We start from the raw sequence: 26,044 nt of genomic DNA, 5'->3' as shown, positions 1-26,044 counted from the left end.
CGTGAACATTGCATGTGTTTTGTGTGTGTTTTAAGGTGATTATACAAGAGAGAATGGGAAACATAACAGAATGTTTGCTCTACTGATTAAGCACCATAAAGTTTTTTGTTTGTTTTTTTTCCCCCTGTGCAACTTTGCATCCATTCTGCTGCAGACACCTGAAAAAGATCCTCTGAATGTGCAGTTTGTGTGCAACCAATCGATTTTGGTCATTTGACCCAGCGTTATTCATTATTATTGCTGAGGCAGCACAGAGACATTACAAACAATGTGAAAAGAATAGTCTGCAGTTCTTCTTTTTCTGCGGTGAAACATCTTGCAAGCAGAAGGAAAAAGTACAACTGAAAGAGGCTCTTAAGACTAATATCAAGAGAAGAAGTGTCTGAATTTAACCTTTTTCTTGTTTTCTTGTCTTTGAACGATTATGACTGTCTTATTTTTTGCCCATTTTTGTTTCAGTACTGGGTTTTAGATCAACTTTTTTTGTATGAATACTTTTGACTTTTTGTCTGATAATTGATTTTGTTGATTACTTGATTCTCAACTCAGCAAGTTCTAGCTTTAGCTCCCTTGTATTTCCTTTTATTCCCTTGCATTTTTCTTACTCTCCATATAAACATGGACCATTCTGTCCATAATCCTAGCGCATGGAGTGTTGTTTTCAGAGGCAAGCATCATCCTGTCTCCTAGGCTGTTTTCACTTGTGCTCTTAACACCCCCTCCACACACCCACGCAATCCCCTCTACACACACCACCACCGCCTCCTCTTTCCTTCGCCTCCGTCTGTGTCATTCCCTCTCTGCTGTATGTGTGTACCGTGTGTGTGTGTGTGGTATGCCCACTAGCCGAGGTTGTCCACCTGTTCTCAGCTGGCACAGACTTCAAGGGCCAAACCACATCTGGTCATTATGGGAGGGCGATGCCCACGGGGCTCGGGGGAGCTTGGGGCAAGCTGGAGACTGTAATGAACAGAACCATCGCTGGCGGCCGGACAGACACCAAGGGATTTTCTGAGCAAAGGATATGTCCATCAAAGCAGAGTTACTTATTAAGTAGGACACAGGGGAACACAAGAGCGGTGGTAGGGTGGGTGGATGAAAAACATAGGCCAAGTAATGTTGTGGAAAACCAACTTACATTTGATTCATTGAGTCATTTAATGTGGACATGGTAATCTGGTAAGTCAATGGAATAGTGGTCCTTTAAGAAAGCAAACTCTTCTTAGTTCCCCATACAGAGGCATACAAGAGAGTTTTGTTGCCGCTATACTGCATTTTAGTGAGCACTGACCAGAAGTTGTATATGATTTAATATACTACATTGCAGGATACAAACATATAATTAGTTGCTTTTAGGCTGGCAAGCTAAAGAGAGAAATGAGTAGATGGAAAACAAGTGAAATGAATGGAATGTATGGGTGCTGTGGCAGCAAACCATCCCTTCTCTATGTCACACCATAGAAACTTGAAGCACTTTCACCTCTGGTCACTCGATATTTAGGCAGTAAATGACTGTTACCTACTCTTTTCTATTCTCCCTTTCTCTTTTGTTTACAGTGACTTCTTGCGGAAACCCAGGAACTCCACGGAACTCCCAGATCCTCATTCACGATGGCCTAACCTTCTCTAGATCTATCACTTACGCTTGCAGAGAGGGCTACTACTCTACTGGACTGCTTACCCGACACTGCACTGTGAACGGGACCTGGACCGGCAACATGCCAGAGTGCTCAGGTAATTAACAGCTCTTACAGAAGAACAGCTTTAGCAAATCTATATACAGTGCTCAGTTTGTCCATGCCTAAATGGTAATTGATGTTCCAGTTGATGAGGCTTTTCTTGTCTGAGTTGCCTCCCTGCAGAGCTACAACAGCATTTAACACTCTGCAAATCAGTAAGAGTCTATCCAGGCCTTGCTGAGAAGGGAGATGCATGTTAGTTAGATGATATTTTACGCAGTATGTAACATCTTCCATGAAGAGCACATGAATGTCATGATAACTACATGTTACAGTTAATGGTGAATCTTTCAGCAGTGAATGGGACACATGGTTTCCTGGCTCAGTAGGAAGAAATTGGTTTGAGCCATGGTCATTTCAAAGGGCACAGGCCTGACTGACAGCCCTTTATCATCATGTCTCACAAAAGACACACGGCTGTTGTACAGAGCTAAGAGACCCTGGCAAATAGAGGTCACTAAGAGAACCTGTTTCTTCTGAATGGAGAGGATTAAAGCCCTAAGCAGCACCATTATGGATTTCAGAACTCAGTAATCCATAGCAGTGAAAGGGAACATGTTGAAGACTTGAACAGAACATGTTCAGTGAAGGAGGGTCGTGTTGGACACTGCACTTCTGACTGAATGATTTCTATAGATGTATTGAATCTCTATGCTAAGGGGTTACTTAACAAAAATAGCTACTGGAAATGTCAGAACTTTGGTTGTATCCTCTCTCCATTTCAACTATAACTTAATGTAACTAAATCTCATCTCGTATGTATTGTTTTGCAGACTATTTTGCAAGAGAAGAAAACATCTCAGTGTATCTCAGCCCTGTACAATCCCAGATAGACATTGTGGTTCCAGGTAGCTTGATCTTAAGAGCCTTGTGCCAAGTGTGCTTGGTTGCTTAGTCAAGGGGAGACACGCTGCACCGCCAAGAGGCCCAGTCTCCTCACCTTAATTAGAGTTTTCCTGCAATACGTTGGATGTCTGCGTTAAACAATGCCTTTTTTGTCCCAAGGCAACTTATCGCACGCTGTCATGTGCCCTGGATTTTCCTTCCACTTACAGCAGAGCTGAGCAATAGTGCTTCTCCACCCTAAAAACTCATAATTCACAGTCATTGTCTGCTACTGTTGTTGCATAGTATGTTTAAGCATATATACTGCATGTACATGTATTATATGAAGGAGGTTCTCTGTGAGTGAATGAAGTGCTAATTGCCCATGAAAACACATCGACCGTGTTGCTTATTAGATTGTTAATTTTGTGAGGTGAACTACTTGGGTCAAGCGCATATAACAGTTCATTAATTCAGGGGCTCTGTCCTTTATCTAAGTAGTTTGTTTGAATTTCAAGTGTGTGATATTGATCCTTTTACAAGCACAATCACCTGCAAAACAAATTAAGTCATCAAATAGTATGTCTCAGACATGATGAGGTGGCAAACTGTTTCATCTCTTGTCCTTGTCTTCTATGTCTGTCTTCAGTGATGAGTTGTATGTAATCATAGTAATCCTTTTTTTTTTTTCCTGTAGTAATCAACTGTGGTGATCCAGGAGTCCCAGCCAATGGGGTGAGATTTGGGAATGATTTCACCTACAACCACACAGTCAGTTTCCAGTGTTCTCCTGGTTTTACCATGGACGCTGACCGGGCGTCCTCTCTCATCTGCACCAAGGACCGCACCTGGAATGGCACCAAACCGCTCTGCAAAGGTACATTTCTGTAGGATATCCTGAATGATGACCTGAGCCAATGTGTGGATTTATGCCACGATGTATGTTCAATGTGTTTGCTTTATCAAACTTTCTTATTATGAGACTGGAATGCACAAGTTTATTGAAACTAACATGTGTAATATAATGCGTCTTTGTGTCCTTGTAGCGATCGTTTGTGGTCCACCACCTGCCATCCCTAATGGACAGGTCGTTGGTACAGACTTCACCTGGGGCTCCAGCATTAGCTACTCCTGCAACCAAGGTTACCAGCTGTCCCTTCCCACTGTGTTAACATGCCAAGGCAATGGCAACTGGAGTGGAGAGAAACCGCAGTGCTTCCGTAAGTGGCACCATGCTGAAATGTCCAATTGCATTACATGTCATGATTAACCTTTGACATTGCTTTACCCTCGTATGTATAGCATGTGTGTCACTTCATTTAACCATCTTCTTGTCTTTTGTCCATCCTCCCTTTATCTGTGCAGCTGTGTTCTGTGGAGACCCAGGAATGCCAGCCCAGGGGAGGAGGGAGGACCGAGGTTTCACCTATCTCTCTTCTGTGTCCTTTTCCTGCTACCCTCCCCTTGTCCTTGTTGGCTCAACCAGGAGATACTGCCAGTATGATGGCACCTGGAGTGGCACGCAGCCCTCTTGCATTGGTAAACTCCAGGTTTCTTTCTCCATTCATAGTCATTTGTTATAGCATATTTGTATCTCATTGTTGTAGGATTGATGGTTAGTAGCAGTGTTTATGCTATAGTTCCATAATTAGTCCGGATAAACATAAGAACTGTATACCATTACTTTTGCATAACAATAATGTCAGTGCAAGGGAAGCTTCCCTTTGGCTGACTATTGCATTCTGCTCCCTTGTCGCCTGATTGGCATTTGCAACCAAAACATAAAATATGCAAAGCCCATTTGACCCAAATGACAAGCTATATCGATTTGCTTTTTCAATTCTGACTTGGTGTAATTAATTAAAGCAACCCTGAACATTTATTTCACCAATTGCAGTGTGTGTAGTTTCAATTAAATTGTTTTTCACCATGTAGAAAAAGTCTACAAGTGCGGTAGTTCAGGCAATGCAACACAGCACCAGAGGTCTTTTTCACCAAATTTACAACATAGAAGCTGCATTTTCCATCATGATTAGTTCCTTACCTGTTAAGTTTGCCATATTTCACAGACTCAAGCAAACACCATACTCATGACTCGTGTATGATCATGCACTTATAACCCTTTGAGCTTCTTGTGTGAGACAAATATTGCTGATATCTGATCCTAGCACCATTTGCTGCCTGCAGGTAAGCAAAACTTGCAAAACACAACTGGCTCCAGTACCAAACAGCCTGGTATTGTTTTGGACCTGTGCCATGAAAGTGAATTGTCTCCTTCTACCGTAAACATTCCTTAAGCATCCTTAAACAAGGAAGAGTAATGCCAAGCAGTTAAAAGCACTCGCCCCGTTGAGTTGAGAAATAAACGTTAGATAAAATAAAATCTCTGTATTCATGTTCAACTGCTGTGGAATATGCACAAGTGTAAACATTTGACCGCATAGCAGTTAGTGTAGGTATAATTCATCATATTCAAAGTCAGGACTAACTCCACTGCCCACTCATCATTTATCAGCAGCTTTATTTAACCATCCACAAAGAACCATAATGCCTGACAAGAAGGAAAGGTTAAACCAAGATCTACTGAGATTTAATCAGTTCAAAAATCTTGCTGTTGCAGCGTCTTGTTCAACTTCCAGACTTAAACATGATTGATTAGAGGTTGATAAAACATTTTCTTTTCTTCGTCTTTTGGTTCCTTTGTATTTTGTCAAGTAGTATAACAACAATTTTGTGAGCCTTTCCAAGTTGTTGCTGCAGCTTGGGGATTAGTTCACGTGAATTTTCCCCAATGGGTAATCAACTGATTGCCTTTGTTATCCTAAGAAAAACTGAAGTGAAACACGTTCTTGCATACCATTTTGTACAGATTAAGAGAGTGTGCATAATGATAATTAAGCTAATTAGTTAACACTAATTTATGGATTTCACTCCTACAGTCAGTATGTCACACCATGTCTGTGAAAAATATATTTTCTAATACTGTGAATGTAACTTTCAAGCACTAAAAGTAAATCCAAAAACGCTAAATAGGGATGCAGAAAATTTTCGGCTGAAAATGGCCCAAAAGTGCATTTTCCGTTTCGGCCGAAAGACTTCAATCACCTTAATCACTGAAACAACACGGCCGAAAGAGGATGTTGTAATGATGCAAGCAAAAAACGCGGCCAGCGCGGGCTTGCCTGGAGGGGCCAACATGTCTGCAGTGTGGACGTATTTCAGTATATCTGAGAAAGACCCACGGATAGCGATTTGCAAAATGTGTAATGCTGACATTTCAAGAGAGAGTGCATCTACAAAGAATTTCTCCACATCGGGTTTAATTTATCACCTGAAAAAATCCCGATCGCTATGCTGAATAGGGATGCAGCCCAGAAAAGGAAAATCCCTCCGAGCACGCCCACTCCATCTGTGGCAGACATTTTTGAAAAGGCACGGAATTTCCCATGATGGTCCCAAGGCAAAGGGCATTACACAAAGGATTATGGAATTCATTGCCAGATCAGTGATCAGTGGTTCCCAAACTTTTTTGGCAGCATACCCCCTTTTCTAATTTCACAACATAAATGACAAAGAGCATAGGCTCAGATAACTTCTTCTTCGCCATTACACACACTTTGGGAATCCCTGCCTTAGATGATCAGCCATTCTCTGTCGTAGAAGATGTGGGATTTCGTTGGCATAATAATTTCTTTCGTGTTTCGGTTTTTGGCCTTGGTTTCCTCATTTTCGTATTGGGCCAAGAATTTTTGTTTCAGTCAATCCCTAACGCCAAATAAAGGCAACTGGACTTGTAGAAGTTTCTTGAAGACGTTTTGCAACTTATGCAAAACTTGCATAACTAGTGTCTGTAAACGACTTGATACTTACAGGTCACTAGAAGAAACTGTTTGACCCTGTCCTCTTTACGCCAATGAATGCTACTTCAACGACCCACTGTCAGTCAGAGGCTCCAGTCTCAAGCTGTGAACAGGGGGATACTTCTTGGGGACAGATGTTAAAACTGTATTGTAGATTGATGGCATATTATATCTCAGTCCACCCTCCCACCCCCCACCCCGTTCAGAGAAGGATTTTCCGATCTGACGTAGACGGCTTCCTTTCCTCCTCTTCACACCATCTGTCTTCTCTCGTTAGTTTGGACGTTGCTGTCTTCAAAGGAGTGTCCTTTGTTCTTCAGGTGTAGGTGGACCGCTGAGTCATTTCCTGACGAGCTGGCTCTCCTGTGTTGAGACACACGTTTGTGGATGGGTTGATTTGTTTCCTCAGTGTAGAAGTCTGAACAAGTTTCTGACTCAGTGTGTTAGCAAGTTTGAAATGAACAGGAGTGCAATCTTTCCTGAAAATTCTCCCGAGTTTCTCTGAAACCCCAGCCACGTAGGGGATGACAGTGTTCCTCCTGTTGTTGTTTTCCACCTCTCTGTCCACACTGGGATAACTTCTCGAGTCCAGTTGGGATATCCACATGTCATGAGTGTTTATTTGTGTTTTTGCTTCTTATCCTTACCTTCCATCCTTGTGGGTACAGTTTGTGCTCGGTGCTGTAGAGTTCTGATGACCCCAGGTTTGTGTTCCATGGGGTGGTGGGAAATAAATAATAAATGCTGGTCAGTGTGGGTAGGTTTCCTATACACCTCAGTGTCGAGCCTTCTGTCTTCTTCCAGATGCACAATGCAGTTGAAGAACTGCTGAACTGTCTCCGCTGATGTTCTCCGAAGTGAACTTGATGTTGTTGTCCGCTGAATTAATGTGTGGTGTGAAAGATTCCACCTCCTGTGTTTTGATTTTAACCCAGTTGTGGGCCACATATCTGAACCAGTGGGTGGGGGTGGTTCCTGTGACTACTTACTAAAAGTAAAGTGTGGAAGCTTTCCAATTATGCTGTTAATTTAGGCTCTCTGTGGGTTCTGTCTCTTCATGCCCTGTGATCCCAGTCTGACTGCATAAAGATAAGATCAAGGCCCTGTGAAGGCCATATTATATATTGCAGAACTCCTTGTTCTTCTTGTCACAGATGATGGTATTTTATGTCTTTGGCTGTATGTTTATGTTTTAAAAAATGTATCATCCAAAGTGTTTTGCACATAACTGTAAATTAAACTGTAACTGTAAAATTAAATGGGAACCACTTTGATATGAGAGTGCTACAATGTTTGTATGTGTCTTTCAGATCCCAGTCACACTACTTGCGGAGACCCTGGCACTCCTCTGTTTGGAAATCAGAACAACAGCCAAGGCTACCAGGTGTGAAAATGCAGTCGCACAGGAAACTGAATTCATACACTGAACAAAAATCAAATTAAATCCCAAAAAGGCACCCAAAAGGAAATACAAATCGATTATATCCGTAATATAATACAATCTGTATTTCCTTTCTCTATTACTGTAGCTTATTTCGCTAGTGTGGACAATATTAATGCTTCAAGAAAGAACACCAATATTCAGCTCAGTATTTCTTTAGATACCGCAAAAGCACATTGATTTATTTTCTGTACACAATTTAATGAGAAGTGCCCACATGTCAAATAATGACAGAAATACATTAATAATTACATGCATGGTTGCTGAAATCAGTTCAGCTCCTGTGATTTAAGTGTACTTGTGCTGGGCATATTGCTTTGATGTCATGCTGTCATAGCTGAATGGGACAATTGAATACAGCCATTGCTAATGTTATTAGTGATGCAAGTGCTTTTCCTCCACAAGTCAAGATTTCTGTTCTCAGTAGGGCATTCTGTTGATAGGTATTTACAGTATTTATTTATTTCTTCCCACTAAACCCCCAACACCACAAGTTCTGTATAATGTTATACTAGCAAACTTAAAAATAGTTCAAATTAAGATAACATATACTTTTTCTTTTGAAATACAGCAAATCCTCAAAAGAATATCAATAAGCTCCTTGTGTGTGGAAAAAAAAGCTTGTTATGTAAAATATACATATCCAGTCACCATCACCTTTTTTTTGTCTTACAGATCAGCAGCACTGTGTTCTTCAACTGCAGAAAGGGCTACTTACTGCAGGGCTCCATTTCTCGCACGTGTCTGCCCAACCTCACTTGGAGTGGTTTTCAACCTGAGTGCATTGGTGAGAACGCAATCTTCATCTGAAAAAATCTGTATAGTTGACTGGGTAACGTAACCTTAACCACAGCTCTACCATGGCTCTCTATTTCACTTTTAAATTTATTTTCTTATCTGTTACTCTTATATTTCTCTATTTACTCATCTTGTCATCTCTGATTAACTTGTTTCTCCAAAATTCTACTCTCTCTTTTTCTTTTTTCTGTTTTGGTCGCTTCTCCCTTTTCCCTCCAGCCCACCATTGCAGCCAGCCAGAGCTGCCAGCCCAGTCTGATGTGAGAGCCATTGAACTGCCATCCCTTGGCTACACATTGATCTATACGTGTCAGCCTGGTTTCTACTTGGCTGGAGGATCAGAGCACAGGACGTGCAGGTCCGATGGTAGCTGGTCAGGAAAACCACCTCTGTGTGCAGGTAAAAAAAACATGGTTACATTACACCCACAAGTGAACATGGAGTCATACGCCATATTAAATATACAAAGGCATGGACACACATTCGCCCTCATTGCTTTTTCTGCTGCTAATGCATCGCTGGCTACATTCACATGGACAACATTTCTTCAACCCAAATGTGAAGCATCAAATCTGCCAGAAACATAGCAGGAGAAGAAGTTTATTTCCACAACTTGACATATACTTCACAATACTGAATTCATTTTATAGAAAAAGCTGACCAAGATGGACTAAGACAGACACTTCTTTGAGACGCTCGTTTTGCTATAGCTATGGTTCTGTCCCTTAAGGAAATTTGCCATGTCACCACGTGGGGCTAACATACATGAATGAATGTATTTATTGCAATCAGAGAAAAACAGTTGGACCGAGTGTTTACAGTGTCATTAGATGCCAATCTTTTCCTATTCAACAGATTAACAAAGGTTTTCACACACCCTTTTAATCTGGTCCTTTGGATCAAGTCAGTCTGGTGAGTCAGTGTGCTCTGCTGGAGGTGGAGCTTTTGTGTTTTTTATTCTGATTGGGCTATTAAACTGATTATTAGTGGAATGCCATTAGTCCATGTTAACGTAGCCACTTGATATTTGGATGTGTAGCCAAGCACAAACGCACACACACCACTTCAATAGGCAGTTTATGCTTCTGCATCAATTTGATGCCATAGCTACGGCAACAGCCCAGACCCGGATTGCAGACCGCAACAGCTGTGATTGGTCTGCTTGGTAGTAGCATATTTCTGCATTACTATTACCTGCTGCCTCTTCATCTCCACAGTGTTTGAATTGATTGATTTGGATCAGTAACGATGGAACACATCGCGCAAAGGTTAACTGAGAGAGGTTCGAAGATACAAACATTTGTATGACTCGTCCTCAGCGAAATTTCAGTGAAATTTCGACAATTTCAGTCGCCTTTGTTGAAAGTGAGGCAGGAAGTAGAAACAAAAATTAACCTGACTGGCAAAAACGAAACGGCGCCGGCTAGCGTTTGAGTGGCGTTTTTACAGATCGAGACAGACTGACGAGTATAAATGGCTTGCACCAGAGTAGTCTACATGCATACGTTATTGCCGTCTTTGTCCCGCAGTACTTTAAATGAGCCTTAAAACAAACCTTGACCACAGACATGTGCTACTTTCCCTTGAATGTGCACAGATGTATCAAACACTTAAAATACTTTTTTTCATATTTATAATCAGCAGTTTCCATAATCGCCATTTACGAAAACTGCTGGGGTTCATACTGGCTCAGAAGACTCAGGTTGGGAAAATGTGGATTCAACTAATGTTGATGAAAAGCTCTGCTAACACTTGCTTATTTTCAGACACATGCCACACTAAATGGACATCCATCAAACAGTTACACCGCTTGGAATTACCCACACTCAAACATCGACACACAAGCTTTGAAACATTAACAAGGGTACAAAACTTGATGAGGCCAATGCATCCCATTGATTAGGTTGGGCGAAGTGCCTCTTATAAATGGTGAGGCTGTGTTAACAAGGTCTCTCAGACAAATAGACTGCCATTAAGACACCCCCGAGCTTTGACCTAAATACATATAGGAAAAAAATAGAGTAATCGACGCACAATTATCTAGGGTAGGGGAATGTTAATGGCTGAATTACAAAGACGTACTAGTTGGGGGATATCCATGTGATGGATTTCATGTCCAGCTGCTCCTGAAATATATAGGGTGATGCCATTAAGAGTGGAGACAAGAACTGACTGTAGCACCTACAGGATATTAACAGAGCCTGTGGGCACAGTGACGGAAGGGCAGCTCAAAAGACTGGCAGCTAATAAAGTAAAGTTTTGTGGGAGTGTTTGTGTGTGCGTGTATACATTTACACAAGGTGATATTTTTTTTCTCATAAACTACCGTCCGTATATCTGTCTCTGTTTGCTGTTGTGAGTAAAGCCTTCTTCACTCTGTTTACCTGTGTGGGTGTATGTTTACTATTGTGGTGTAGTCTTGCAGCCCCATGTCAGCAGTAAGACATTATTAAAGTTCTTCCATTGAAGCGGTGTCTCTGATTTAGCCGTAACACCACAGGGATACTTGGGCTGCTTTTTGACACGAGTCAAGTCGTGTCGCAGGCAGTCCTCACTCTGCCCGACACAGGGGTTATTAATCGTCGACAGGAAGTGCTGATGGTGACATCCTCCTAGCTTAAATAAGATGAGATCTTAATATCCCAAGGCACACACTGCATATCTTCACAGGATGTTTAGTATTATCTTCTGTTAATTTAGTGTGTTTTGCTTTTTAGCTGATAATCGCCCAAGTGGGAAGAGCCCAGTGGGGACAGTGCAGGAGCCACCCTCCAAATTACCAGGTAAGATAGCTTCTGCTTAAATTGAAGGTTGACTTAAAGTCTTCACATCAGATTTAAATCATCTGTAGTTATTTACAATCCTCCAGTTCAGTTATCTCTAGTTCAGCATAACAGAACAGGAACTTCACATCAGACCCTGTTATCTCCTTTACTTATGCATTTATTAGTTCCCACTCTAAGGTTAGTTCCTGATTTTAAGTGTTGTGATCATAAAGTAATCTAGAACTTTGCACTAATATCCCCGGGTATTGTTGTTGTCTATTGTCTGTGTTTATAGGATTTCCATATAATATTTTCATGCACAGTTTTGCAAATCTCCTTAGAAAAGGTTTATGGCATTTTTGCATCTTGACAAATAAGTTCTGATGTAGGGAACTACTTGTAACTCACGTGATTAATTAAAGGTGAGTTAACTGATCAGTCTTCAGCTTCTCTTCCAGAGAAGAAGAGAAGTCTCCCCTGTGTATGACCATGCATTATAATTATGCATTGGAATTTCTTTGACAGTACAGTTCCCACGTGTATAAAAAGACCCTGAAGCCCTCTAAATCTTTCCTTTGTTGATTGCCAAAGCTAATGTTTTTCTTTGTTCTTCTTCTTTATTAATTTCAGCCGAGTGTAAGCCTATACCGCCATCTTCTGAAGACACTATGCAACGTAGTTTATTTGCTCCAAGCCAGATGATAGAACCACACCTAATTTGCGTTTTTGTTTTAAGCGTCCTTCTTTAATATTCACTTCGAATTTGCTTGATAATCTCAGTATATAGGCACATGTCATTAATGATTGACAACCCCTTTTCAAAGCACCCCAATCTGAATTTTTATCTTCTCCCTTGTGCCTTCTTCTGTCTTTCAGTCCCTGGTGGTGTGTTCGCTAAGAACTCCCTCTGGAGGGGATCCTATGAGTACCTGGGGAAGAAGCAGCCGGCTATGCTGAGCATCACTGCCTTTGAACCCTTTAGCAACCGGGTCAACGGGACACTCATTGACCACAGTGGAGTGGAGCTAAAACTTGCAGGTTTGCACTCCAAACACAAATCATCTTCAAAGAATACACACTCATGGACACACTGTGGCTCAATTGATAACATTGTTTAGTCAAGTAAATAAGTGCAGACATGGAGCAATTTGTAGTCCCTTTATGAATGAGATCATCACTGCTATATCAGAAAAGCAGACATTTTTTTTCTTTTCCAGTGGCATAATCACTGTGCAGTTGTGATCATTAACACACAAATTTGCATCACTTCACCCCTCTGTACCTTGGAGCTATCAGCATTCATCACAGTTGTAAAAAATATCTATTTAAGTATAATTTTCACAAAATTGTGTTTATATAACAGTTTTAATTTAACTGTCTGTAACTAATGACTAGTTTTCAAAATATATAGGAGCATACAAAAAAATAGCCTGCTTGTTTCCTTTTAATTTAAGGGTTAAGTGATATTTAGAGATTTCTTAATTTGAACAGATCTGGCAAAAAGATGAAAACTAACAATGAGCTGATTCTGCTATTCTCTGTGTAGCCATAACATCACACTCTGTGTATCCATAAAGTAAAAACAATCTAGGCTTAGACTAAAGCAGACTGCTACAGGAGTTTTGGGCTGATCTATCCTTCGATTCACCTCTCCAGACAATCAGGTGGGAAATACAGTTTGGGCATCGCTTGGTACTGAGGTTTTGCCCAAATTATTTTACAGACACCTCCCAAACAGACTATTAGGGGCTGCTGTATTTGACATTAGGCATTTGGAATCTGGATTTTTCCATCTATAGCCCATAAGAGAAACGAGTCTACAAAGACACAGAGCAGCTGAAGGTGTTTTCAAGCAACAGTAAACATTCTAGCCCTTGAGGCTCACATTAGTTAGCAAATGACCGTAGACATGTATTAAAACTGACAGTTCTCCCTCAAGAATAGACACCTGCATAGACAGAGTCCATTTTCTCATACTCTTATAGCCTCATAGCGGTGTAAACTGTTGCACCGCAGTCTGTGTAACATCATCTTAGATCACATGAGATGCTGCATTTAATGCTCCCTGATGTGGCACAGTAGGCAAATAATGTCCTGTGTTGTGTCTTCTTGAGTCATATACTGTAATGTAGCAAGTCTGAATTAAGAAAGAAAAATACACCAATCAGCCACAGCATTCCTAGAATTCCTGTCACAAATCTTTATCACATTATAATTATCAGTTGTTCAAATAACTGTGAAACCTTTTTTTTTTTTTTTAGGTACATACAAGAGGGAGGAAGCCCAGCTGCTGTTACAGGTCCACCAGATCAGAGGCCCTGTGGAGATCTTTGTCAACAAGTTCAAAATAGACAACTGGGCTTTAGACGGACATGTAAGTGCGAGTCCAGGGTCAGGTTCAATACAACACTTCTCCATTGTACCTCCGAAGATGTTACATCTCACACACAAATACGCCCACCTTTATTGGTGAGGCATACGTACACGCTAACCTTGTCACTCGAGGGAGATGGAGTGCCCACCAAGAGTTTTCTCTTTAATTAAAATGTCAGTTAAATCATTGCCTGGTAATCAGGACTCAACGGACCCCCATTCACTCCTCTCCCCTTGTATTATCCCCCAACCTCAGGCACCTCTAATGTGCACATTCTCGATTTAATTAAAAAAGCAGGTCACGGTTTACGCGGTTGTCTGCTGCTGTGCGCGTGTTTTTGTGCGTATGCTCCATGAGATGTAGCATTCTTTGGCATGCATGTGTGCCTCGTGGTTTAGTGTGTTAACGGTTGTGCTCTTGAGCTGAAAAACGCCACATTAAATGTCAGCTATAAGAGCACCTCTCAGCTGCTTTTGACATGATATTTTATTTTCTGTGTGCACCAGCTGCTGACACTTTGATGCCACACTCCTTTGTAAAGCCTGGATATGACACATAAAGTGTCTGTCTTCCATTCCTCTCTCTCCCTAGGTGTCCTACATCTCGTCATCCAACTCCTTTGTGTACCAGGGATTTGTCAGAGGAAAAGGCTTTGGCCAGTTCGGTCTCCAGAGACTGGGTGAGTGAGCTGTCCACTTAGTTATAGAAACGTGACCAAGTCGTTTCCTGGAGAATGCTATATGTCAGTCACGGAAAAATTTTTACTTAAATGTGTGTAATGTCCTTAAGCTTAGCTGTTTTACAGCATGCTGTGTGCTGTTTTGACATGATTTGACATTAATTTACTGTTGCAAATTAAAAAAAACACTTTTACAGAATGTGGTAGTGAAGCGAACCTAAAGAGGCAGTTCATAAATATGGTTAATAGTCAGTCAAATGATATCCATGTATACACACAAATACACAGCTGCACATATTCTTTCCTTCGTGAGTGTTGCATGTTGCATGTGCAGCCTGAGCCAAGTAACCCTACATCCCGCAATTCTGATTCAGTAAATGTCATCTGTTCTTCAGTCTTTGGTTCCTTCAGCGACTTTAGCTACACTGTCAGGTATAGAACATTTTTCAAAAACCCGCGGCTTTCCATATATTTTGCTCCGTGTTTGTGACCTAGAAATCTTACCCATGTGATCCTCTTCGCTCTGAGTTTTGCTACAGTTCATTTCAAGGGAAATCCCTACATCCTGACTTATTGGAACTGAATGGCTGCTGCAGTCAAGTAGTAATGTGTGATTGTCAGAGCACACACACTCCCTGCCCCGTTTTCCACATTGGTTTTATGTACATATAACTGAAAACACTTGACACTTTTCTCTTTGGATCCAATAAGATACACATAAGAAAAAAAAAGAATATGTAACTGTAAGGTCCTGTACACTTAAGCATTGGTGATTTTAATTTGTATTCTTATTAGATTTTTGCCACTTCACAACATTAAGCCCCATTCAGACCTTGCATTAACATCCGTCCTGGAGAATCTGATCACAGGGGGGCCACCTGGAGTTAAAATACTTTTCCATGTCCTCCCCAGCCAGCTCTTCAGATCTGATCTCAGTTTCACTCTGTATGCAAATAAACCATTATTATTTAGGGCGTAGTAGAATATAATGACAGTTTCTGTTTCTAATGGATCTCTACCACTGTGTCGGAGCAGCTGTTTGCTGTGAGTGTGTGTGTCATTAATTCCATAGTTTGGAACAAGCTGGGAAGTCTCTATCACTGAAAGCACACATTAAATTATTATTTATTATTTATCTTTCTATTGATGTCAGTTTAGATACCTGCACACAATTCACCTTTGGCTAAGCCACACCCTAGAATGTAGATTGACCAATCACAGCCAAGAGAGCTCCCACAGGGGTCCGACACTTTTTCCACAGTGCTCCATTGACTTTAACGCAGGCGTCTCATATTTTCGGTCTCGGCAGGCTATACTGTCGGTATATATCCAGGGTATGGATAAGCCCAATGATGTGCGCGCAAAACCCTGTGGAGCTAACCAAAACATCACCGTTACAGCTTAAGTTGCATAGTTGTTGATACGCTAGCACACGCTGAAGAAATACAACGTTATACGTGCGTAACGTTAGTCCGTTTGCTTCGTAATAACGATTATAGAAGTGAATAGAGACGTACCCAGCTTTGCATGAACAGTGTTGCTCCTTGATATTGTCAGTCCCAGCCTTCGTCTCGATTAATAGGATATGCGGTGATTCACTTTTTGACTGTGACCGGTATGCTTTTGCCTCTATTTGGATGCCTTGTTGTTCGTTGCGTTTCACTTGTATGTCCTGAATATAGCCTTCGAACGCATATTGCAGCCCCTTTTGCCTACTTCTATCGGACACTGTATTTGCTGCTTTATAAAAGTTTGACAAAAGTTCAACAGGAAGAGCTGTCACAGCATAAGCCATGTTGATACCAGAGCCTTATAGATAACCAGAAAACCACAGCCCAGAAGAGAATGTCGGACGTAGCAACAGTAACTAAGGGGGGCGGGGCTTAGCCAAAGGCGAATTCGTATTATAACTTGGATCCTTCCTGTTACTTGGAAGCTTCCATACGCACCATCATTTCTGTGCTGTTTTAATTAGTGACAAAAATCACTAAGTTGTCTAAATCTCCCTTCACAGGATTTAATAATAATCTGTCATACATAACATGTACTGTAATAAACCTACCTCCAGTCATCCGTTAATTAAAGAATTGTTATTTTTCATGCAGTTGTTACAGGTTTCTCTTCTCATTATGTCCCTATAGCTCAGTTTGCTCTGACAAGGATGCTGCAGAGCACATAGAGAAACAAAAAAAAATAATTTTCTGTGACATGTGACTGAAATGCATCTGAAGTCCTTTGCAGTCAGATCTTTAATCTGCTCGTAATCCACAGAGATCTCACATTAATAATTAATGTGAACAGTTAAGTAGCTAATGCCAGAGCCTTTCTGCATTCTTTATGGGAATGCTGCTGACTGTGACTTATTTCACAGGAATTTAACAGCTTTTTAAAAGCAAAGCTTCAACTGTGGAGGCAAATGGAAGAGCAAGAGTGTAGGTAAAAAGACAGATCACATGTGAACAGGAATTTGGAATTGAGCATGAAGGTTCACTGTGTTAACATAGATTAAGTGTGTGTATGCACGGTGGAAGTGGATGTGAAAATCTGCTGTAATGAGAGCGGTGCTTGAACAGCAGGTGCAGCCCCCCCCCCGCCCCCAATCACCCTGCCACAGCACACTGATTGAGCAAACAGCTCTTCATTAATACAGACGGTCGGGCCGATGCCAGGATATTCATGTGTATGTGTGTTTAAGTGTGTATAAGAACAAAAGTGGATGTGAGTCAGAGAGGTGCGTTAGTCGTCTTGGAAGTAATCCTACTTAATTTGTCGACATTTTGCGTTTTGTTTCAACTCAGTAGTGGCATAAGTGCGAGTGTGGTTAGCCTGCGTGAGAGCATTTGTGCTTGTGTTTGTGTGCTCGCATTTGTGCAGCAGGGGGTTGATTGGCAAACACCACAGAACCCACTAATTGAATTCTTTCTTGTTTGTCACTCGTCCTTTATTGGAGTTTTTTGGCATTCCTAGGCAAACAGGTGGGCCGTCACTCCTCCAGTGTTGCTGTTGTAGACTCACACCTCCATAAATTAGAGAATGTATCTGAAATGAGTTAATAGCCGTCGGTCTTTGATGTCAGTAATTAAGAGTCATTGTTGGGATAATGGAATTTGACATTCCCAGGGGGAAATGAAGTGAAAGCATAAAAATTAACTTTAAAAAGTCAGTTTAAGCTGCTCTGTCTGTTGTATATGGATGGAGAGCTCTAGGTAGTCCACTTCAGCCAATACACATTCTTTTATTTCATTGTTTTCCTATTTATTTGTCTTAATGCACCGTCAAATCTACTTGGCTGAAGATGGGGAGAATAATTCCACTTCCTATTGTTTGAATTGTATTTATGAGATTGGATTATGGTGTCTGCTGCTGATGTCATATGCTGAAGTAATTCTAAAGTAATGACTTCGTGTCTTTTCTTTTCCTCCTCCAGAGAGCTTAGATCCCAACAGAGACAACCCAGGCTACAACTTTGCCTCCAACAGCAGTTCAGTGGCGGCAGCCATCCTAGTGCCTTTTATTGCCATGATAATTGCAGGCTTCGCTCTGTACCTATACAAACACAGGTATGGTTCTTATAACTGACAATATTTTACTTATATTGAAGTATGCAGATCTTGATGTTTACTGGAAATCCTGTACCTGAACTGAAGCATATTTTAGTCCGTTTAAGTCGACTGTTTTCAGAGATTCTTGCTTGAGTTCTTGTGAAAGTTAAATTAGAATGAATCCCCTGAAATGCATTAAGCCAATATAGATTTTTGCAATCCGCTAAGGTATACAATCACTTCAATATGAGAAAACCACCTTCTCTGATATAGTGAGAAGTCCCCTTCGTGCTTAGAAAACTGGTTCATTACAGCGAGACAGACTGAAGTCTTTATGAGTCAGGAAGAGATCTTTCCATGCGTGATGCTCTCATTTCTAATGTGACGATTAAAATGGATTTGGCCACAGCATAGCCAAATCCATAATATGACACTTACTGTATTTGTGCTGCATAGGGGATACTGAAGTATTTACCCGCTGCTTATGTGAACACCACTCATTGTTTGTGGTTTCTTTTGATTGCAGAAGAAGACCCAAAGTTCCCTTCAATGGCTACGTGGGACATGAGAACACGAACGGACGAGCTACGTTCGAGAACCCTATGTATGACCGCAACATCCAACCCACTGACATCATGGCCAACGAGACAGAGTTCGCAGTCAGCACAGTGTGCACAGCTGTATAGCAACTGCTTCCTCCACAGGTAAGAGTTACCTTTCTCTGAGACTAGACTCAATTACACCTTAACGGTTAACCCGAGCCCATCGTACACAGAAGGTGTTAAAACTGCTGAAGACATTTCTTCAGATAAAAGAATCAGGGATTAGTTTTCTCCTGCTGCGTTTACTTAGATCTGAAGCTCTCATATTAATAAATCTCGTTGTTTGTTTATACTTTACTGGAGAAAAAAAAAAAATATTAATATAGAATATTATATTAATGCTTACTTGTTCTCTGATTTCCTTCATCACATCCATTCTTCTGGTTACTGCTTACCTTCTACTTCTATCTCCCTATCTTTGGTTTTCGCCAAATATTTTTTTTTTCTTTCTATCTATTTGCCCTTTTCCTTCCCTGTCTCCTCCATCTTTCCATCCTTGATTCAGTTACGAGGAGTGAGATGCACCACATCCTCCCCTACCTGCCAACAGAGGACATCTATAGTTCCTTGCGCAGAGGGCAAGACAAAGATCATTTTATTTGCTGAAATACATTCGAGAAACATCTCCAGTGGCTCTAACCTGCAGGAGATGAGAAAAAAGAAGAAAAAGAAACCATGTGAAGACAACTGTAACAAATGCCAACAACGAAATGCTTTTTTCTGTCACTTTACATGGTTTCTCGATCATTTTCCATTTGTTGTGGAAAAGCTTCCACCTGAAACTGCGGCTGGCGGAAGCACTGCTGGACGCAAAGCTGTGATGACTTTTCTCACCGCCCTCCGCCTAAAACCCAAAGGGAATTTTACGGTCAACTTTAAGTCAAGAAATGTTCCTGTAGCTAACGGAGATCTCTGTGGACTGCTCTGCGGACAGCCTTGCGTTGGCCTGTGTGTTTCAGAGAGAGAAAGCGAGAGAGAGAGAGAGAGAGGGAGAGAGAGAGAGAGAGAGACAGACAGTCTGGACTGTTTGCTTTCTCTCTGTCTTCCATTTGCTTTTTGTTGCTTCCATTTTTAAATGCAGCTTGCTTTGTGTGATGAGTAATTCGAAACCTAGCTTCTCCCAAAACGTTTTTCCCCTGGAGGTTGAAAGGTTTCAAGGCCCCAGGTTTCAGGCTGTGGATGAATTAAACATTCAGTGAGTTTTGAAGGCCGTTTTGGACACACACTCTATCGTTACTTTCTGAGCTGAACTCACTCATCTTTTTTTTTTTTTTTTTTGTAGGGGGGATGAAATGCTTGCCCATGCAGCTAGGTCCAGAGCAAGGGTTAGAAGGTAACTCGAGCTGCTGAAAAAAGCACTTAGTGGGGCTGTAGAGAGAATTTATGTGGACACGTGAGTGAGACGGACTGTGTGCATGTGTGTGTGTGAGAGTGTATTTCTGCATACATCTGGAATCTGCCCCCAAAATAACTTCTTTTTATTTTTGGCCTCAGATACTCAACCAAACACACAATAAGCTCTTTCTTTGTTTTTTTTTCCTGGATTGATATTTCTTTTAATTTTAAGAAATGCTAAGGATACTAAGATCTCACCTGGAGAAAACAGTAGATTAAATATATGCCCAGAACAAATATTGACAATCTATAGAGCCACAGAGAACTTTCATCCAGTTTCCTTTGGTTTGTTGTGTTTCATATGCAGGCTCTTTTACATATTTTGTTTCTGTAGAGTTTGAAATGAAGTGCGGATAGACAAATTTACATCTCAAGCTGATGCACCCAAATCAAAATGGTAAACAAGAAATACTTTGCACGCAAACTGCTGCAATCATCTTGCTAATGTCGGTCTGAGGCACTCGAAATGGAAAAAAGGTGTTGTCGTGGTCGAAGACATGGGCGATTTGTTTCCGTGGATATACAAACTCTTTGGGACCACATTCATCACGTCCGTTCCTTCATATTCAAAAATCAGAACCGAGCTGTAGCGCTAACCAGCAGAGCATTCTCTTTAGAAAAGCTGGAGTTAGATACACCTACGATTCTCCAGGGTAAAGGTAGTACATACTGTTCTTCTCTGAGATCAAGTTGCAGCAGTCGCTCCCTAAACCTGGCCTTAGGAAAACTAAGATCAAAGTGCGGTCATGTTCTAACTCCCTCAGTCAAAGGCGCTCGAGTCTGAGGAACGGTGAATCAGTGAGTGGTGTGCTCCCTCTGGAATACATTCAGGTCTTTTCCTCCAAGTTAACTTCTGACAGCTCCATCCCTTTGAAATAAAATAGCGCTGCTTTGTTTTCATCTACGCTTGTCGTAAAAAATGTTGCAGAAGGCTTCCTCTGAGCGGCGACAGCAGGGGAGTCGTTGGCGTACCGATTACTCCCATGCATTAAATTGAAAATGATGAATATAATGTGGGGAGAAAAAAAAACAGGTGTTTATGCCTCTAATACAAACACTCCTCTTATCTGGGGAGTGATAGTGAGAAAATATTGTTTTGAAAGTGCAAAACTGGAGGGAGCTGTCAGTGGATAGAACAGCAGGACTCTCTGCACCTTGGTTGGTGAATGACATGTCTAATGAGAAGAGAGGCTTCACAACATTAATGCTTTCGTGACCTTTATTATGTGTAAAAAATGTGAATTTGAAACACCTTTCTCTTTACCACTTCATATCCCAGTACCTGTCTGTCCTGTGAATGCTGTGTGGGGTGAATAGTGGCTGAATTTCTCTGGAACAAATTGAGCCATTAAATTGAATTTAGCCGTGATTCATTGTCAGACCCATAGCAAATCCCAAATTCATCTTACCATTACCACTAACAAGGCAGACCCTCAATTATGTAGCGTTTCACTCCAAAAATATCAATCTGATACTTCTTTATTCTTTGGCGTTCTCCTTTTTAGTGTTGATGTTGCTCGAGATCAGGAGGTAAATTTACATAGATTTGTTTTCACGCTTTAATGTATACAGCTAAATGGTTTTTCACAGTCAAAGTCAGATTCCATATCAACATTTTTTTTTTTGTTTTGTTTTTAATGAAGTCTTTAAAATCACCTACAGTACATAATTTCCCACAGAAATTCAGGCTTTTGAAACCAATCACTCTATTGTTCCTTCAATCAGTTTCACCGTGGGTCGGTAATTGCTTTTACAATTTTATTACTTTTAAAGCTCCCGTTTATCTCGACAGCACTGATAGAATATTGCCCCTTGCCTGCTCTGGTCGTGAATTGATGGAAAAGGAAACGATTGAATTACCCTGGAGATTTCACGGAGGGGGAGAGGAGCAGTTGCGCTCACATTATCTCAAAGGCACTGGTACTCAGTTCTCATAGCTTTTTTCTTTTTTTAATGCGGCTGTTGCACGGTGCGTTTCTTTTATTTAGATTTTCAAATTGCTCCAAATATTTCAGCGGAGTGGACAGCTTCATTACGTTCCAGTTAGTTTCTGCTAAGGCCACTTTAAAGAGGCCCTTCCCCTGTATTCATTCCTCCCATGGCAGTGTTTAACAGTCATTGCGCAACACTTTATTAACCCGGGTTGAGTATTAAGCAAATAAATGCGGATACCTCTTGTGGTATGACATGATTCCCCACCAATTTCTAGAACGAAGTGATTCTATTTGACTAAAGTGTACATGTGGATAAACACAATACAGAAACTCACACAAATATGTTTTTTTGTTGTATTTTTTATCAACAAGGGCTCATATTCAAGGAATTCATAAATGGTTTTAAAGGGCCAAACTCATACATGCATTTTTGTTTTTTATCTCCTCTTGTCTCCAATAAGCACTTTATGTTCAATACAGTGCCTTGTTACAACCCCGTGTTATCATGGAACAGCTTGTGTTCATCATTTCTTTACTAAGATTCAGGGGTTATGTCGGATATTAGAAATTAGAGCTCCTTTTGAGGTTTTCGGTCAAGCCCTTAATCATTATCCTGTCTGGCTAAGTAACCCTGACACACACACGTCTACTGAAGAGACTGCGAGCTTTACATCTGTAGCTTTTGATCTTACTGGAAAAAACCTGAGCTTGTTAGCATCGTTTCCAAGTAACCGTCCATTTACTGTATGCTCTTTTTTTTTTTTTACTTTTTCTAAATGAGCAATGTGCTCATTAGTACTGTATTCCAGCGTGCAAGGATTGATATCCAGGATTTGATGTGCTTGCCCAAATGTTCGGCTGAAGATCTGTGTTGCGTGCATGTCAGAGTTTAAAAATTTGCCTTTTCAACCAAAGAAAGTCCCCCAATTTCAACCACATTAGGCAGAATTACAAAATTAAGATTAACCTTTCGATTAGTTCTTGATGTTAGTTCCGCTCGTTAGAAAAGTTTTAAATGGGGAATAAAACATTCTCAAAAATTCATGCTGGTAATTCACTTAATGGGAACTGCATCTACTAAAATATTTTCTTTTTAACCCGTCTGCTTTTGCCAAGAAAGTTCTCAAAGAAAGTGCAGCACAGTTAAAAAGGAGATCAGTGAATTGTGGATGGAGCCCTGCTATAAGGGTTAGAATTGAGTCTTTCTTGATAGCGGCCGGCTACTTCCTGGTTCCTGCTGCATATTTTAAGACAAACTCTGCTCATCCGAGGTTCATTTTCGTTATCAGCCAGACACAGCTCTGAGTTCTCTCCTGCTCACCATCTCTTCTATAATGAAACACACCACAGCTATGGTCTTTGAGTTCACTGAGTTTCCTCACACAGCCGGGGACTTGACCAAAAGCTTCCCGTTTTTCTGCAGCACTCGTTCTTCAGCACAGGCCACGCTCTGGTATTGAAAACCCAAGCCATCCATCAGTTATACTGGGTGACTTATTCTGCATCAGCCTTCATTTGTAATCTCCCATCTTTCACTGTCACCGCATATTGACGGATACAGCAACAAAAAAAGCACTGTTTTTCAGGCTGGTTCCGTGCAATTTGCCTTCACTATTCAGCCCATTTCAGCACGAGAAGAGGGAAAAGTCGTGTTTTGAAAAGCCTTGGAGCTTAGGTGAACATTATTCTGTATATGAGTGGGCTGGTAGGATGGAGGATTTGTAATCAGATTACTGGAGTTATTTCTGAACAACTACTGAATGTATTTCATTTCACTGAGTGCATCAGGATTTATCAATCTATATTATGTTCGATATCTGCAAATCCCACAGCTTCTCTCAGTTTGTATGCAGTAATGGGTTAAAAACAAAAAAAAACAAAAGATGTTGCCAGTGTGTGTTACCCTTGGAATTAAAACAGAATGTTCAGTTTTATCCAGCGTATAATATTGCAAAAATATTCGACTTACTTTTTGCTGCCGGAGATTTAACATTATGTTTTTGTTTTTTTTGTCAAGGTAACAAAGTTTTACAAGGTCCCGCAAATTTTCCTTATAACATGTTTTCAAGTTAGTCCAGTGGATCTCTCTGGGAGACTAAATCTCATGGTAACCCCTAGCGCCTAAGAGAAATCAGCAGGCCCGTGAACGCCTCAACAAAACCACAAAACAGTAAAAGGCAAAGATTCATTGCCTTGTTGTACACCAAAAGGGTTAAACAAATGAACTAACTGGAGCAGACTAACGACTGAGCGACTACTGGGGGAACGTGTCTCTAAGAAAACAGAATATGTTAACGAATATAAAACCTTTTTTTGTACAGAGATATATTTTTATGAAAATACATTTGTAATATAAAAAGAAAAAAACGGATTGACATATATGTAAATGTTTTTCTTTTTCATTATTGTAGTACAAATGCTAGTGGGGAGTATATGAAAAATCTCTATATATATAAATATATATATATAAATAAATATAAATATATACAAAGAAAAATAGAAACAAGGCTTTTTTCTATATGTAAAAAAGATTGTACATACAAGTTTACATACATACTGTACATATGTAAGACCCACCATGGCTTGTCTGCAATATATAAAATGTATTTTATCCGTCTGTATATGATGCTTTGCATTGTGTCTAAGCTTATTCTACTTTCTTGAACTTGAAACTTATTTTGAAGGTTTTGGAATAAAATATAAAACCTACTCTCCATCTGGGTGTTTATTGAATGCATGTGTTTACTGTTTCAAGCTCGTAATCATCAGTTAGTCATGTTTAATTAGCCTCTGGAGGTAACAAGATGTTCCATATAGCCAGTGTTCCTGGTGCAGCTTCTCATTTCTGGGCCAGAGCATCTGCTTTCAACTTTTTATTAGGGTTTAATATGTCTCCATACTGTATACGCTAATTTTATCTGTTATATAACTGTACTTGCATTTGTGTTTTAGGCTCATTTCCGACCATTTCATCATGTTGACAGTGCACCTATGGTGACGACCCACTCCCATCCTTGGACTGAACATTTGCCCATTGCCATGTATGTGACACAAGTAAGTCAGAAAGGGGGTTATCATATTCATTGTGCAGCCTGGAAGACAGATCAACTTCCACACCTACAAATATTTTGTGTCAGAAAGTTGGCCTGGAACCCCTCTGTTGGGAACTGACTATGCTCTGACAGAGATCTGCCTGACAAATCAAATTGTTCGTGTGGGCTTTATGCGGTGATGGACATTGACTGATCAAGAGAGAGGTGGAGTGGGGAGTCTTGAGTTGAGGGTGGCTGGTGATACCTAGGCAGATAGCTGGTGGCGCATGACAGCCCCCAACTGTCACTCAAAACAACACATTAAAACTGTCTAGGTGTTTTACACAACCTAGAGCCCGAAACCCCCAGAGTGAGTTGTCTGGGTGAGTTGTTTAGAGTCTGCTATCGTGTTGCACAAGATATTGACAGTGAAATAACTTTAAAGGATGAACAATTAACTGTGGTCATTGCTTTGTTGCTCTGATTGCCGGTAGGACTGTCCAATTGCATGCAGAGGTTGATTTTTTTCTCTGTATTGTTTAAAACATGCCCTATAATAAAATCCAAATGGAGTGTTACCTCATTTACTTTTTGATAAGACATTTTTCAGCCTGAAAAGTTGCCACTTGTGTTTGACAATCTACAATAAATTGGCGTCTAAGCCGTTGGCACCTTAGCAACTGGCCAGTTTCAGGCCAGTTTCAAATCAAGTTTGAGGTAAAAGCTCCATAACACTTCCACCTGTTGTTTAGTAGAATTAAATATTTAGTCTATAATATGATATGTTACAACTACAACTAGACTAAATATGAACTGTTACAAATTATGTAACAAGATCCAGCAGCTAACAATCTGTCTTACTAACAGTTGCCTCTAGGGGTTTTACAGAACCCAGAGCCTGAAACCTCCAGAGCAAACACCAAGGCCAATCTCCCTTTCACAGTAGAGAAGTACTGATCAGAACCCTGCTCATATAGGGGGCGGGCCATCTGCATGAGGGAGGATTTGATTCCTACATGCTTCTGGATAAAGCATACTGTGTGTACGCAGCATCTACA

The 26,044-nt window shown here is 40.7% G+C and overlaps 1 protein-coding gene across 1 annotated transcript in view; it reads left to right on the top strand.

The window, feature by feature from the left end:
* The window catches only part of csmd2 (CUB and Sushi multiple domains 2), a gene marked incomplete at its 5' end in the record, with an annotated part of 258,538 nt that extends 232,977 nt beyond the window's left edge, over positions 1-25,561 (top strand). The window contains 14 exons of the mRNA XM_084562774.1: positions 1,558-1,734; positions 3,262-3,441; positions 3,611-3,784; positions 3,930-4,103; positions 7,735-7,808; positions 8,541-8,652; positions 8,883-9,062; positions 11,381-11,446; positions 12,305-12,466; positions 13,690-13,802; positions 14,394-14,481; positions 17,909-18,041; positions 18,550-18,727; positions 24,907-25,561. Of these exons, the coding sequence (XP_084418900.1) occupies positions 1,558-1,734; positions 3,262-3,441; positions 3,611-3,784; positions 3,930-4,103; positions 7,735-7,808; positions 8,541-8,652; positions 8,883-9,062; positions 11,381-11,446; positions 12,305-12,466; positions 13,690-13,802; positions 14,394-14,481; positions 17,909-18,041; positions 18,550-18,709 (1,793 nt within the window). The 3' untranslated portion in view covers positions 18,710-18,727; positions 24,907-25,561. The remainder of the gene's footprint in view (positions 1-1,557; positions 1,735-3,261; positions 3,442-3,610; positions 3,785-3,929; positions 4,104-7,734; positions 7,809-8,540; positions 8,653-8,882; positions 9,063-11,380; positions 11,447-12,304; positions 12,467-13,689; positions 13,803-14,393; positions 14,482-17,908; positions 18,042-18,549; positions 18,728-24,906) is intronic.
* Positions 25,562-26,044: the final 483 nt, after the last annotated feature.

The sequence above is a fragment of the Chelon labrosus genome (assembly GCF_963514085.1).
Source record: "Chelon labrosus genome assembly, chromosome: 16".
NCBI lineage: Eukaryota > Metazoa > Chordata > Actinopteri > Mugiliformes > Mugilidae > Chelon > Chelon labrosus.
Note: the sequence above shows the minus strand (reverse complement) of the source record. Positions and strands in the feature narration are given on the sequence as shown.